At 40.0% G+C, this 17,132-nt stretch overlaps 1 protein-coding gene across 3 annotated transcripts in view; it reads right to left on the reverse strand.

Annotated features, from left to right (window-relative positions):
• Window positions 1-15,909, reverse strand: part of RBMS1 (RNA binding motif single stranded interacting protein 1) — a 141,937-nt gene extending 126,028 nt beyond the window's left edge. For all 3 annotated transcript variants that reach the window (XM_077784988.1, XM_021526281.3, XM_021526280.3), the window contains exon 1: window positions 15,547-15,909. In XM_077784988.1, the coding sequence (XP_077641114.1) occupies window positions 15,547-15,621 (75 nt within the window). In that variant the 5' untranslated portion in view covers window positions 15,622-15,909. The remainder of the gene's footprint in view (window positions 1-15,546) is intronic.
• Window positions 15,910-17,132: the final 1,223 nt, after the last annotated feature.

Raw genomic sequence — 17,132 nt, forward strand, 5'->3', positions numbered from 1 at the left:
CATAAAAGACCACTCACGGTGCCTTAGTAAATGCTTCTGTGAAGATGCTAATAAGATTTTAGGGATATTTGCTTCTTTCTCACTGAAACAAGTTGGTATGTTTGGAAATTAATTGCCTAAAATCAGAAATTCCAAACTTAATTGGAATGAAAAAAAAAAAAAAGAATGTAAAAAGAAATTAAAAGTAGATACTTCAAGAATCAAACACAAAACTAATAAATTAACTCAAGGAAAAGTCTTTTTTTCCTAAAGAATTATTAATAAATCCAATAAAGACCAGGAAATACAAACATACATATTTAAATGCTTCATATATTTATGCTCTGATGCATCCCTGGAAAAAGAAAACATGGATTGTTTACCCAGCATAATGCTCTCTTTAACTAGAAAAATATTTAATTTCAAGTATTCCTAGTGTGTAACTTGATTCTTAGTTCTTAGCTACATATCAGTCATGGGATGCATTCCATAGTTATGAAGTATTACCTTGAGAGATTTCATGCTTCCAAGCACACAGCCAATTTCTGCCCTGGGATGCAAATGTACAATTCTCTTTGAAGTCTGTACGAGTCACAAAAGTAGATCATGCTGCACACTGCAACTAAGTTTTTTCTGTATTAGCATCAAATTCTACTTGGCATTAGTTATTTAACTCCATTCCCCTCCAATTTTAATTGGAGGGTTACAACTGAGAAGAGCTGGTCTCTCATGCCACACTTATTGTAATTAAATTAATGTCTACATATGTATCATAGTAAATGCGACTTTTATAAAGCTAAGCAACTTCATATTCATTGCGCTGTACAACATAACTTTTTACTTCTAAAACTCTTGGTATTTACTTGTGTTAATACAGTTATGATACACTCAGGTAATTACTTGTGTTTTGCACTACTGCAGAACCCTAGAAACCTTTCCATTTAAAATTAAATCAAAGATACCTTTGTAATTTCAGTTTTTATAATTCTCAAGAAAAGAGACATCAAAAAGAATGCAGAGAAATCTCATCTGTGTTCTGCCAAGTGCTCTGCAGCCCAGTCCTGAACACTGCAGGCAGGCAAAATGCTCACTTAGTGAAGGGAATAAATATTCATTGTGCATTTATTTACTTCTGCTATTACTGGATTTAGTAATATAATTTAAACTATTAAAATAATTAATTAGAGGACAATATAGTTAATAGAGTTTTAGGTGACACAAGTTTAGCACACTGAGTAAGCTTAATTAAGTCTTGTCTCCATTTGGAAAATTACCAGAACTATTCTGAAATAATCCTGGATAGGGATATGTAGTTATATGAACATCTATATGGGAATTTAATATGCTCAATAATTCCAGAAAAACATTTATTTAAAAATTCCATTATATTTTTAAGTGCAGACAAGCTCTAAATCTTGTTGGCATCAATATTCTGCACCGTTGACAGCTTTTACTCTCTAACACTTCAGTATCATCAAACCTTTAAGGCTTCATCCTGGAAAGATGCAGGAACAGAAACCTCATGCATCCATTAATAGATTTAAATTTAACAACATCTGCAAGTAACACTGTGACAAGGCAATCACCTCGCAGAAGAAGAATTCCTTTTCTTGTTTAGCTGGCTTTGAAAGTGGATTGATCTGTTTTGGATAATGGCACTATTTTTCAAGAAGAAAGCTCTGTCCCCTTGAAACTATCTGGGGACAAGTTTTCCAGAATAGTTAACAAATCCTTATACCTGGCCTTCCACCAGCGCTCGCTGCGCTAACACTGTGCCCAGTGCTGGCACAGCAGTTACCTCCCAAGGATCCCTGCTGTCAGAATCAAGGAACTTGATGCCAAATACCATTCTCAGGGGATGACTGCACACAAGAGAGATGCAGGATGAAACTATATGCTGCAAAACTCTGAGATTTTATCATTTTTGAGTGTTAACATCACCAATATACCCTGTGATTAAAAAAAAAAAAAGCATCCAAAAGAAAGAAAACCAAAAGCTACAGAACACAGATGTTACACCTGAACAAAATAAAAAGGATCTTCTCTCATTTGGATGTAGTTATTGCTTCAGGACAGCATACTCATAGTGCAAATTCACTCTGCATTATTTGCAACTCCTCCATAAAACCAAAACCCTTTTGTGGGTTGTGTTGCTCCACAAGGGTAGACTGTGACATAAAACAAGCTCTGTGTGCCACTCCCTTGGAATATCATGATCTCCACCACCACCAAAGGCCGTAACACACATTAATTCCAGCCACTTCACATAAAATGAATTAAAATATGCAGCTCATTCTATTTCAGTTACAGAAACTACAAATCAGCAGTGATGACTTGAGCACTTCTAACCTGCTCTTGGTCCCATTTTCTCCTCCAAGTGATCTTAATTGAAACACAAAGCCCACCTCTCTGCTCTCCAAAGCAGGCTAGAATCCTATTTCTAGTCTAAACAGGGGATCTGCTCAGGCTGCAGTGATGGACCTTAGCCTTGAGCTGACTGACAGCTGACCAGAGCAGGGTGTTTGGACACATAAGGGCTCTGGCATAGTAAAACCAGCACAAATGAACAAGGAAAACTTTAATGTAATAAAGCATGGCTCTCTACTTATGAAGTCTAAAGACAAAAGAATGTTACTACAAATTCTAAGCTTCACTGTGACTGAAATACTGCATAATTTAAACTGAGATCTATTCCCCATGCATACTCTTCCTGATCTTTTATATTGAGATGAAAGCCTTTTGGGTTTCTTTTCTCTTTAGCCACTTGTACTAGGAGAAGTGGTATTCTATCTACTAAGTGGATACTAGCTCCATTGAGTCTTTGCTATTCTGCTATTTTCTTGGATTCAGATTCATGCCATGCCTATCAGGACAAGAGAATTTATGAACATATAAAATATCCAAAAGAATTGCAACACCACTACATTGCTTGAGAGCGTTCAGGAAGTCCTTGCATTTCCTCTAGTTTCAGTGTAATAAGAAAACAGAAGTATAAACTACAAGAAGTAAAAAGAAACACCAAACTGTTCAGTTCTGAGAAGTTTACCTCTCTAACTTTATACCCAGTATCACAACAGGACTGCAGCAAATAAGAGGCAAAGATAACTCACATTTGCCCCAGGAGTACCTTTTGTCCCTTCACAATCTGTATAAAACAAGGCCATACCCAGAGGTCTTTGTCTGTTCCCCAAAATCATCCATTGTTTTTGTAAAAGTAACCTTTTATTCTTGCTGAACTTTAGCAGTCCCCAAACTGAGTTCTTGCAGAATACTGCCTTCAATCTCCTTTTGTTGGAGATGCAACTCCCCATGGATGGTCTGGCAGCTGGAGGTGTCTTCTTGTGCCATGCTCTGGCAAACATGCCACACAGCCTCTCCACTGAATTTGGCTTCTGCCCTTCTCTGCTCTTTTCACTTATTCTTTTCCCTTATCTGCTCCCTGCAGCATTTTTCCTCTTTCAAACTACATTTCCCCTCCATTTGGCTTCATACTTTTCAGTTACCTTTTTCTCTTTTCCTATCTCAAATGACAACACAGGGCTCAAGAGACAGGTCTACAGCCAGCTTTTCAGAGCCTATTTAAGCCAGTTCCAGAGACAAGCTCAGTGCTGGGGGCAGAGGAATCAAACTGGAACAGTCCCATGGAACCATCTCCCTTCTCTGCAAACCCACCACTCTCAAGACCAGGTGCTCTGGGTCTCAATGTGGCAGCAAGGACTAACACTGGATAATTCTAAAGGTCACTTCCATGAGGTCAACATTAAATAAAACTACAGAACCCAGACTACTTCTCTGCTGTTATCTCAGTGGCATTCTGAGAGATGATTTCCTTTCCTCTTTTCCAGATGTTATTCCTGTAAGTATCAATTATCAAAAGATTCTCACTAAAACTGTGAAACATTTGTCACTTCCAGACAAAGCTCTCAGCTTTGTACTCCCAGAAATCCCAGCTCAGTCTCCCAACATCTTCCAGTAATTAGGCAAGCCAGAGTTGCTCAAATTTGTACACAACCCTTGATACTGGTGAGCCTTCTTTCCTCTGTCTCCAAGGCATCCCGAGGCTTCTGAACTCTGCTTTAAAGCTACAGGCTGTCTGGTATGGTCTGGAGATTTTCCAGATCATTTAAACTGAAAAATGGGGGACTGCAATAAAATAAATATTCAGCTTAAGATTATGTTTACTATTTCTTGACATAAAAGGAAGATTCTGGTGCATGATTTTTTCTGCACAGACTACATTTTAGGGACATTTAAATTAAAGAACACATGGAGTTCAGTATCAGTGTCAAGAGAAGGACTGAGGTCCTAATTTAGGAAAAAATCACAAACTAGTGCCCATTTTACACATGAATGCCTTCATTACACAGCTGACAGCAACCCAGAGTATTTTATAAATAATACATGCATATCCATACTTCACTAGTTGTCCAATATCTAAATTACTTGAAGCACAGGCTATCCTGCAGATGAGGCACCACACTTTCAAAGATCAAAGAATAACAGTAACTGATCAATCAAGGAAATTGAACCTACTATGAATATTTTTTAGCAACTGGTAGGCAAATCTAAGCTAGTCTATACATCCAACACATTTTAAAAATGTGTGTATACCAGCACCACCAGAGCACTGGGATGTGCAGCATCCTCCCTGGATGACAGCAGTAGCAGTTTCCATCAATGAGAAGGACAGAAAACATTTTGGAAGACAGCACTCAGATAAACTCCTACTTTTAAAAGGTGTGCCACAGAAATGCCAGGAGTTCTGTTGTTTGTCATATAGACATTTCTAAACTTCATATAAATATCAGTAAGAGAGTTATTTATACTAGTCTTGATAGAGCTGACTAGAGTGTAAGTAAGCATAGAAAATGACCCATTATACTTCATATGAATAAAAAAGGCATGTATTATTCATTTAATCATTATTCAATTATTCATCTGACATAGAATTCCACTTTCAATTTTAAAAGAAGGAAAGAGGCAACAAATATAAAATATGCATAGTTGCTTTTCTGCCTCTTCTGGGGGCAACATGGCAAAGTAAACTTTTGTCATTCTCTTTAATTTTTACTGTGGTATTTTGCTATTTCTCCAGAAAGTAGCATAGCTACTCAACATGTATTACATGCTTGGTAACACTTCTCCCTGATCCCAGGCCCTCAACTAAATAAAATTCAAGAATAGCATTTAAGATACCTAAGAGCAAAGACAGCCCTAATACACAAATGTATCTTCATTTTTTTTCACAATTCTGTATTTTTTTGAAAAATCTGCACTTTTTTATATTTGGATAGCCCAGAGTAAACATTCCAGGACAAAGCAAAAAGTAACAAGTATTCAACTGGTAACTTCTTTTCTGCTATAATGACTTGCAGTGATACTGCTGCTATCTTTGACTCTCTGGCAATGACAGTCATCTTAGGGCCAGCTTAATCCAGTGTTGGTCCCTAAATTTATATTCTGGCACCTAACAGATTAATTATTTTCAGACTTAATGGACAACTATGATCAGTTTAGTTAGCAGAGTAAAAATGAACTGACATTTGGTGGGTTTTACATGTTTTTCTCATCACCAATCTGGTTGACAACCATAGCTGTGATTTTATTTTTTTTAAGATCTAGTAAAAGCAGCATCTTTAAGATTAACTCCAGGATTTGGGAACATGTGAGTTCCTATTATTATACCTGCCATTGAAAATCCCTAGAAAATCTGGGGGAAGAGTATATAAAAGACACTGGGAAGAAGTGCTAATAAAAGCAGAGTGAGCTAAAGAAGTTGGGTGGGTGGCTTTGGAAGCCTTTCATGTATCCATAGCTCCTGCAGCTGATGAACTTACTGTGATTTGGAAGAAAAGTCATATGAAATATAGCAGAACTGTTAGTGAAAAGCAATAGGAATGTGCCAATACTTCCATTTTTTTCTGCTAGAAAGAATACTGCCTTCCTCAGTATTCTGCTGTACCTCTGTATGTCTGCTTGGAAAGAAACAACATTTGGGAGTTAATTACTGTTTTATTTAATTTTTAATCTGTGCTCCAGACAAAAACTTATCAACACATTCAGATTTGATGCAGGAACAAGAAATGTCAGCCTAAGAAAGTGGTTTGGTATAAGAATGCATACAAGTCTATCACAATTTACAGCATAATTTCGTAGCACTATAATCTTCTGCCAGGAGAAAAATAAATAGACAAACCTAAACCCTCAAATTTTAAGCAGCTTAAACAAGATATTTGCTAAAATGGGATAAAGGAATTTGCATGATTTATGATTATTGAAATGCTATTTGCATATTTGTATAATGCATGTTCTGTTAAACAGAAAAAGGGATTTCCTTCTATACCTTTCCAAATTCCACAGCACAGCCTACAAGGATGGAGCATGGAAGGAAGAGTAACAGTTTCTTTAGAGCCTCTTATGCTGACGATGGCTACAGAATCACACACTAGTTTGGGAAGGACAACTGGAGGTCATACAGTCCAACTTCCCTCCAGGAGCAGGTTGCTCAGGACCTTGTCCAGTTGAGTTTTTTACCATCTCCAAGAGATTCCAGAACTTGCCTCAGTACCTTCAGGTTACACTTATAGTAAAAAAAAAATTCTTCATATCAAATTACAATTTTCTTATGTCCTAACTAGTGTCCACTCTGTTGCACCCTATTGCCTATTCTCCCCTGTGATAAAACTACCAGCTCTGTAGACAAGGGGAGGGCAGTGAATGGCATGCCTGAAGCACTACCAGTGGCTATACTGGGACTGGTGTGTTCAACATTTTTACCTCAGAGAAGTGCAAAGTTCTGCACCTGTAAAGGAAGAGTCCCTTGAAATTGTCAGCTGAGAAGTGACTGGCTGAGGAGCAGCTCTGCTGGAACAGACCTGGGGGCTGTGGCATGCAGCCAGCCAAGCATAAGCCAGCAGCGTGCTCTGCTGTTCCTGCTGGGCTGCATTCAGAAAGGGAGGTGACTATTCCCCATTTGAAAGGCTCCATTCAGAATCCCACATGCAGTTCTGAGCCCCCACTAAACAGCACTGATAAGCCAGAGTGAGTTCAGTGCAGGACTGTCAAGACAGCTGGGGGCTGGATCACATAATCTGTGAAAAGCTGAAGGAACTGGGTTTGTTCATACTGGAGAAATGGACACTTTGGTGGGAATTAATAGCAACTTTCCTTTTATAGAATGGAGATTTATGAGGAGGGTATCAAGGAGAAGAGGCCAGGTTCTTACAGTGGTCCATGGTGTGAGGATAAGTCAATGAGCCTAAATTGAAAAAAAAAAAAGAGAAATTCAAACTGGAAATAAGGAAAAAAAAAATCACTACAAGAATAGCTAGCATTGAAACAGGTTGTGCTGACAGGCTGTACATCTCCATCCTTGAAGACTTTCAAGAACAGACCGAATAATGCTCTAAGCAACCTGGTCTGATCATCTAGACAAACCTGATTTGAGCAGAAGGCTGATTTAGAGAGCTCCTGGTATCCTGTGATCCTATCCCCATCCATCCCCAAGAAGCGTCTGTCTCCACTTTTTCAATGTGTTCTTATTTGATACACTTAGACAGCGATTAGATCTCCCCTTAGCCATCTCTTCTTAAAATAATCTGCTCTTCTAAATAAAGCCATTTGCAGGACCTAGGCATAAAACAGGGAAATACCCATATTCATCAGAGAAAGGAAAAAACCTCACCCAAATACAGATGTAGAAAGAGTAGAGAACAACCAAAATATAAACACTGTGAATACAGAACACTAAAAGGCCGAAGCAGTGAGAATAGTGAATTGGGGCAAGAAATTTGGGACTGAGAACAAGGAAACTCCTTCTATGATCCAAGTTTCCTGTGTTCAGGGAAACTGGAGTTTGACTACTCTGTCATTTATTCAAATGCATCAGAGAAACTACTACATAGAGCCCTTTTTCCAGTGACCTGGGACAATAATAATCTGAGCTTTTAGACAACTGACTGGGTCAAAAGAAGTAAGAGGCATTCTGGAATCTTTGACCCTGATAGGAGGCATGTTTCCCCCTCCAAAATGTTCCCATGTATTCCCCTTACTCTCATGTGCAATAATCAAAAGCAAACGGTCACTAATCAGGAAAGCTATCCAGAGGAAACCAGAGGGTCACTGACACTATTCACAAAATTCAGAGTTTGTATCATAAACCCTTCTTTAATGTTTTTTCTAGGAGACAGAATGTTTTAGCTAGTACTTTTCCAAATGAGTCACTAACACCCTTGTCTTAATTCTGCAGCTGCTGCTAATTTGAAATGCCAGCCTTCTCCCCTCTTTCCCCAGAATGAAATAAAATATCAATGTTGCACTGTGCTGAAAATGGAAAGTTAGATGTAACACTATGCCACAAGGCCTCTGGAAGTTTCATTTACATTTGATTCTTTCTTTCCTCCCAGGCCTATACCTAACTTAAGCCCTCTCAGCAAATTATTTCACACTTACCTCCATGATCATTGGTCCTAAGAATGAAAGACACACTCAAAAGGTTTTTTAACACTTAGTGCACCAACATCTAACACAATTTAAAACAACAAAAAAGAAGATAAAATCATAGAAAAAAAAAAAAGGTTAACAGTTGTCTGCATTTATGTGTAATCAGCAGCACTGTTGGCCAAGGCCCCAAAACCTTTAATCCAGAAGAACTCCACGGCCTCACTGCATGAGACAAAAGTGAGACCCAAAGGGGTGGACTTCTTTTGGAGACAACTTCACCTACAGCCATGAAAATCTCAAACTTCTTAAGTATCTCATTAGTTGCTCCACTGTAAAAAGGTACTGCAGCTGGGGGCTTTGGGCTTAGCTTTCAGCCAGACTGGTTTCTTGATTCAGCTCACAGACCAATCATACAAATGCTAGGGCCAGCCCAGGGGGAAGAATTGGTTGCTGTGAGCAATGGGGGAAGACAAGATTGCACTTTTTGGCTGCTGTGCATAGTTATGTAAAATAAAAGTGATTATGTAGCTATAGCCTGAGGGATAGAAGAGGTCACAGATACTACCACAGCTTATAAACTGCTGTGGAAATTGTGTCAGTGTGTGTTGCCAAGAGACAAGCACAGGAATTCACTTCTTAACCTGTTGTAAAATCCACAAAGTGAAGCCTGTTCACCTCTCTAGAAAACCTCAATACTTCCCTCTCAATGTACAAGGGTCACACCGAACACTTTGTGTTGCATTTTGTATCGGTAAGCTCCGTGTATCTACCTGGAATGATTCTGAAGCATTTCTCACAGGCCTTACATGCATGCTGAGATTTCAGAAACTTAGTTTAAATGTATTTTGAAATGTTTTCATCTAGTCAAAGCAACTGAGACTAAATGTGCCCTTACGATCTCAGACTATGAACAACTATAGCGCTCCAAAAGCTACCATGGAACAAGTGAGCCCTGGATCTGGCTCTACCTACCCAAAGAGTCCAAGCTCTTTGACTTCCTCAATTCTGAGATAACATAATTCAGCTTAGAATTTACTGAAATAACATTTCAATGAAGATCTTGGTATTTTCAGCTGAGGAAGACTAGGAAGATGCATGAAGTCAGAAAATAGTTATCATCTATTTAACCACAGTAGATATGACCTGAATCTGTTTTGTGTCTGTTTTGACTGAAATGAATTAAACTCAAATAGAACAGATTTTTATCAACATGCTTTTCCAACATTTTTCACTTTTTTAGCAAAGTAGGAGCTTTTCCAGTAGAAATAGTTGTGAATACTACTTTGCACAGGCCACAGAGTCTATACAATTGAACAAAAACCAAGTATATAGTTTTAGCTAAATCTGAGCATACATCTTCAAGGAACTATTTCTCAAACAAAAAGCATAATTTAATGAACACCAACTTATTTTTTAAAACCATTGTTAATCGCTCTTGATTATGAAAGATTGAAACTGAAATATGTTAATTGTACCAAGATATACTTTCCCATTTATTACTACACCTTTGTTCAAACTTCTTTACTACTATCACAATCACATTTCTTTCATTAGAAGCACTGTCTTAGTAGCATCAATTACCTTTCTGAGTGATGCATCTAACTATCAACATTGATAGCTCAAACTTTGCTACTTGGATTTCAAAGCAGACGAAAAATTGTGTCCAAGGAGTTTTTCTGATGTATATACTAAACAGATATTTCTTAAAGGTATTGTTTTATAGAAAAATTTATTTAGAAAACAATGCTTTGCTACATTGTATTATTCTTCATTGGGAAACATTGCCTACCTTTTCTTTGTTCTTTCAACACTGAGTGGAAGCTCAGAAATTTACTAAGGAAATTTCATCCTTGAGATTGAGACCTAGAGACTTATGCACAAACTAGAAGCAAAATACTTAGAAGTATATAGTGTGCTCAGTTCTGGTTTAAAAGTAACAAGGAAAAAAACTACTATCATTATGAATAGTAACAGCTGAGTTTTGAAAAAAAAAAACATACTTTAAAGAACTGTTTTATTCAAAGAAAATTAGCTTCTCCCCACACAAACTTATTGCACACCTTTCATGACTGCCCTGGGATCCTGTGCTGAGGGTAAAGCTAGAAAATACACAAGCACAAATCAGACATTGTGTAATTCTGCCTTCTTACAGCTGTTGCCTACTTACTGGATATAAACTTCACATTCACAAACCCTGTGCCTGGAGGGGGTTAACAATCAAAATACAAAAGGAAAACAGCACTGAATAAATGTCTCGAGACTACTTCAAGTCATATATCAGTTTATCACTTTTCTGTTAAAGTCAGTCCCACATGACCATCAGAATTAGGATCTGCTCATATGTCTGCAGTAAAGTTACTACAGAATCACAAAGAAGGTTGAAAATTTTGTTGACATTTGTTAAATTACACAAATCACACAGTATCAAATTAAGCCCAAAGCGTGGGGTACTGTAGGGATAAGTTTAGTCTCAAACTTCTAGGACACAAAGCTAATAAGAACCTGTAATTTCCACCACTGATTCAGTGGAGAAAGTATTTTTTACTTTGTCATTTGCAAATTCAGTCTGCAGCATGCGTGTATTTATCAACCTCTTTATAAGGAGGTTGGATTCAGGGAGAAAAGTTGTGGCATTTTAAAAACTCTTTTTAACAGGAGAGAAAAATATAAAATTAACACACTTTATGGATGTCATTGCCACTTTTCCTTGATTCCAGCCCCAATCACACAATCTCTTAAGTTGCACTCCCTAACTTTTGCTCCTCTGAAAATTATGACCATCTGGCATTGCAAATCACCTCCAAATGATTAGCATAACCCAACAATAAATCAAGGTTCTAGTAAATGTTACTTATCTGAAATGAAAGTTAAAACTCACACTGACTTCACTGAAGCCAGTGTTCCAGATGATGGTGGTGTGAAGTGTTTCTACAGTTCACGTTCCTTTATCAGATTTGTTTAGAGAGTTACAATGATGTACACTAAAATACATTATATGAATTCTTGCAGGGCTTTGTATGAACTTTGCTACCATCCAACATTTTTAGAGAGGCTTTTGCATATATAAGCATTATTCCAGCAAGAGTTCCTAGAAACACTTCATTAAGGGCATATTTCTAGTTCATCACAGGCTACCTGAACCAAATTTTAGAAGTTCAGCTTTATAAGCTCAGCTTTAGAAGCTGAAGGTTCTACATTGGTCTATTAATTTCATATATGGACACTAAACTGCAGCTTATCTAGTGTCTGCTAATAAGACAATTTCATGTCTACTTGGTTTAACACTGTTAACTGAGTTCCTTCTTACTCTGCCATCAACAGGCTTGGATAAAAATTAAGTGTTCCTATTTTAAAGTTTGCTCCCATCAACCTGAGAACAAGGCTTTGACATGGCATGCCTGCTCACTACGGTTTATATCAATCTACAGTCCTGCCTACAAACCCACACAACTTCTAGAAATATTGGTTCTTCTCAGTGCTGCCAAAACAGCAGTTTTGCAGCTACCAAATAATAAAGTTCAAAGCCCACTCAAAGATAATTTAGCAAGATTTACAAAACTTCATTAGTTCTAGGTTTTGTTACCTAATACCATACAAAATAACTAGAATTCAAGTATCACATAGGTATTATTTAGAACTGCTAAATGATTACACTTTAGATAAACCATGCTATCTATAGGAAATGTTGCCTTCTTCCACAAACTCTCTCTTACACAAAGAGCTTTCCTTTATGATAGAGAAGCCTCCTAGTAGAATTACTCACATTGCCACATTACTCTCCAAGGGAATACCAGTAATACAGGTAGTTATCATGATTTAGTTGTAAACTGTTGTGTGCATTGTGATCCTGAATTCCATTTGATAAGGGAAAACAAAACACAGACCCACTTTTATTTCTTACTTGACCAAAGCAAATAGATTGTGGCCTAACATGTCTCTACACATTTCTATTTGTTTATGTGTCCTCTGTCTTGTTAAATATTAAAATACTCTGCCTGGCACAGCCAGGTTTTACTCCTGCGCAGACAGACCTTTAAGCACTGGTAGAACACATGTATCTTAATGAAAATAATTTTTCAAAACATTCAAATACAAGATCTCTCAATTATAAGTAAAGCTTCAAGTATGGAAATTGGATATAACTGAGTTAAAATGTGAAAAACAATGTTACAGAAATATGGTTAAAGAAAGCACCTAAACCATTAGAAACATCAATTGAACTTGGAAAATATTTTCGATGATCTCTGAGAATCCATACAATGTTGCAATACAGGAACTGTCCTAAAACATACACTCATTAGAAGACACAAAATTCAGCAGATATGTCAAATGCATAATTCCAGAGTAAAAACTGTCAGAAAACTGAAGGTTTTACAAGCTTCAACTTAAAGCAATTTCCAACTGTTTTCATTGCCATAATGATATTTCAATTTAAAAGTCTTCTTCCAATAGTAATTTTTGTCCTTTTTATTTAAACCCATGGTTTCACTAATCTCTTTTGATGCTGAGCTCCCTAAGACTAGAGGGAGGGAGGTGCTGAATCACAGCAAATATTTATATTTCCTCACAGAATATATCAGTAGACCAGCTTGAATACTTGACAAATAAGACTGTGAAGCTCATAACAGTCTAATAAAAAAAAAAAAGTTTTTTAAAATCTGTAACACATTAATAGCAATTAAAATAGTTGACCACATCAACATTTTAACCTAAAGAGCTATTAGGAATGTATGCAATTTATCTAATGAGTATTTTTAAGTGCTCTGAAGAAAAAGCCACCTTCAAGAAATTCCTGTCACCTCCTAGTTATTGATTTGCAGATTATTAGTCAGCAGATTTTCCATCATAATTTAAATAAGGATAAGATGAGAAGCAGAACTTCTCGTTCAGGAGATTTTCATACCTCCCCCAGTATAATCATGTATTATTACCCATCGTTCATTGGCAAAGCGATTCACTTCTGTTATCATTTATCTTTAAAAAACCCAAAGATTTCTCCAGAATTACTGAAAGAGTGGACATAGAGTGGAAAATGAGCTGTTTTGGGGCCCAAAGAACAGAACAGCTAAAAACTATGAATTAAATTAATATTTCTACATGTTCAGAGGGGATCCACTGTGGAAAGATTGCTTATATTACTGGATTCTGCATACTGGAGTATCAAAACCTACTGTCACAGGTCACTGTATCTATACGAAGAAGACACCTACCTATTTTTATTTTGTTTCTTTTATAAAATCAGGATCTCTGAAAACAGGAAACTTTCACTGGATCTTAGATATTTCAATTCATGTGTGTAGGTCAAATGGCTCTGAGTTCTCTCTGCTGAAACAGAGCAGTGTAATTTCAGGCTGTATAATTTTATAGCAAAGACTGAAAGGCAGTTTGAAGATGTCACTGACTGTAATACAAATCAATATTAAATTATCTGTACAGGAAACATTTTCAAAAGACAGTCCATCATGTTTTCTCAGAGGATCATGGATTTCTAGGATTATTCTTTACTAACTACTATAAGCTATCAGAGTTTATCTCCCTCTTAAATTATTTACAGGTCAAAACAGCCAAGTGACTGCTTTATGTATATTACATGTTATGTACTTGGTTTATAACTTACAATTGCCACACAAAACCACAAGGGTAAAAGTTTCTGAATAAAGACATTTGTTTCATTTGAGAATGTGCATATAGTCATATAGCTAAATGATGCGAAAGGCTGTCCTTTAGGTATTCCACCTTTCTTTAAAACAATGCATTAAATATATGTATGTAAACCGTACTGCAGTGATTATTCTGCAGCTTAATCTTTAAATGGCTATAGTCTGTCCATCTTTAGTCTGATGTCGATTACATATGTAACAGATTAGTCATTTCAAATCACCTAAAGACCTTCATCACATTTCTATCAATTTCTGTATATATATGAAAGGACATTTCAAAGCCTCCTCACTTGCTGCCTTGTAGAATGTCTCATGACTGTCAAATGGAATTTATTTTTCAGCCAAGCAGTCTAAAATACATTTCACAATACAGTAACACAAACACAATAAAAAGAAGAGCCGATCAAGTGTGCAGATAAAGGGAAGGGAATTCTTTCCTGTCATTGCCAAAGAGGCAAGACAGTTCAATAGCAAAAAAATAGAAAAATCACAACCAAACCCACACCACGGTAATAACCTCTAAAAAAAGTTCACACATAGAAGCCTCATATGGGTCTGTTTTGATTTGTGAGGAGTGTCACTGGTGGTTGGAAAGGCTTATGCTAAATGTTCCAGACAGCTGATGCAACCACCCCTGCATCTGCCAGTTTGCAGCATGATGCTTCTAGAGCAGTGGGGCTGGCTGCCCTTAAAGACTTGAAGGAGAAAGGGAAAAAGGTGGAGATCCTCCACGGCAAGAACTACTAGCATCAATATCTCCGCAAACAGCAGCTACTCGTGTACAACATTACTCATCACCACTCGGACCCTCAATTCGGTTTTTTTTAATCCAGTTTGAAAACTGCGAGGTGGCAGCTCACAAAGGTCCAACTCCACAGACAATGAGTATCCACCCGAAACCGACAGCTTCCCCAGTGCCCGTATTTAATTGGAATGACGGCCATCCCCACCGCAGCAGCAAGCACGCCCTGCCACCCCTGATGCCACGGCACCCCCGCCGCGGCTGAGGCACGGCCATGGCAGCCCCAGCCGGCCGAACTTGGGCTCCTCTCGCCGCCTTCCCGGGGCTGCGCCGGGCGAAGGCGGCGGGAGCGCGGCCCGCAGCGCTCCGCTCTGCGGCGGGGCGGCCGAGGACGCGGCTGGGAAGGAGGAGACACGCCGAGAGCCCTGGGGAAGAGGAGGGACCGACAGCGGGAGGGGAAAGGAGAGAGGGGAGTCAGGTCGGAGACTGCACGGTCGGGAGCGAGAAGGGAGCGGTGGAAGCCCGGCGGGGGCTCCCGGGGCGGCGGCGGGCGGCAGGAAGGGGCTGCCGGCTCTTTCCTGTCTCCGTCCCCCGCTGCAGCCTGACCGCCTCCCCCGGGCCGTGCCCCAGCCGCGGAGCTCCCGCCCGGGCTCGGCCCTGTCCGGCCGCCCGGAGCGGGGCCAGCCCCAGACCCGCCGCGCCGCCCGGCGTGCCGGACCCTACCTTCGCCTGCAGATACTGGGGGTAGTAGTAGGTGGTGTACTGGGGGTACATCTGCTGTTTCCACACTTTGCCCATGAAGCTGGAAATGTAGCCTGCAGTGCAGGGATGGGGGGGTACTTTGGGGGGCTCCAGCCGCCTCTCCGTCTCTCTCTCGCCCCTCCTGCCTCTTCCTCTCCGGCGGCGGCGGCTGCTGCTGCTCCTCGGCCGAACTCAGACCTTCCTCCACCCAAGAGCCGGAGCGGAGCGGGGGCAGGCACTCTCGCTCTCTGCCCGGGAGTTGCTGCCAAGTCCCCGCCCGGCCGGGCCGAGCAGCAGCGGCAGCGGAGCGGCGGCGCGGGGAGCGCTCGGGGCCGGCGCGGCGGTGCCAGGCGGCGGGGCAGGGCTGGCGAGGGGCGGGGGACAGGGGCGAGGGGAGGCGCTTAGCCCCGCTCGGCGCCCGGGCCGAGCCCCAGCCGTGGCCCCGCGGCGGGGCAGCCCCGGGGCGGGGGCGGGCTCGGCCCGAGGGCCGCTCCCGCGCCGGGGAGAGCTGCGGTGCCCGGCGGGAGCGGAGCGGAGGCTTTCCACCTTCTGGAGAGAGGAGGACGAGGACGAGGAGGGCTGCAGTGGCCGTATCGCGCCCGGCTTGGCTCTGACCTAATTAGCCTGGTTATGCTTTGTTACCGCCTTCCCTCTTTTGTGCTGAGCAGTGGCGCAGGGCACAAGCTGGAGGGGAAAACTGGGTACAATTTTGGAAAACCAAATGTGGCTTTAATTCCGCCTGACGGTATATATGACGGTCCATTTATCTGCCGGAGCAGAATAGACTGCAGTGCTAAAATCCGTTTACAGAGCAGCAACCACAAAGCCAGACCAAATTCTCTGTCTGGCCCATTGCACGTTCTTAAATTTGCACTTTAGCCAGTGGTGTTGAGTTCTCCAACAGGAAACATTCCTGTTTTATACAGTAATAGTTATATTTTTTTACTTAAATATTTTCTCTGAGAAAGCTGATTTCCTGAACATTAGCAGCATACTATGCTCTACTGTTGTGTGTAAAAAACACAGTCCAATGGGTTTGCTTCTCACAAATCCATCTTGTTTCAACCCAAAGATAACCTGATCCTCAAAGCATTAAGCAGATGCCATTTCTTTGTCACACTAATCACAATCATTTTTGTATTGCAGCACTGTTTGACTAATAAAACGTGTATAAGGTCCACCAAAACTCCTGGTTTTATTAACATCAGCCAAACTAAATGTGATAATAGCAGAAAGAAATATTAAAAACCTGAAGGATGTACAGGCATCCCAGGGTGATAGCAAAGGCAGCCTTTGTGCAGCCATGAATCCCTGGTGCAGGCTGAGCAATGAGAGGTAACTGCAGATTGTCTTCCAAATTCCAGCTGAGCAGAGGACAATTACGCAAATGACATTGCAGCTCTCCTTGCCAGCTATTAAGATCACTTTAAAAGTTTGGAGTTTTTTCTTTCCAGGGAGGAGAATTCTACACACTTTGCAGTCCACACAGATTAAAGGAGTAGTTGCATCTTTAGGAGAAGGCATTTTCTCCAGAAAAGGCATGGGAGCTTTTGAGTTTTGGTTAGGTT

The sequence above is a fragment of the Lonchura striata genome, chromosome 8 (genome assembly GCF_046129695.1).
Source record: "Lonchura striata isolate bLonStr1 chromosome 8, bLonStr1.mat, whole genome shotgun sequence".
In the NCBI taxonomy this organism is placed as follows: Eukaryota; Metazoa; Chordata; class Aves; order Passeriformes; family Estrildidae; genus Lonchura; species Lonchura striata.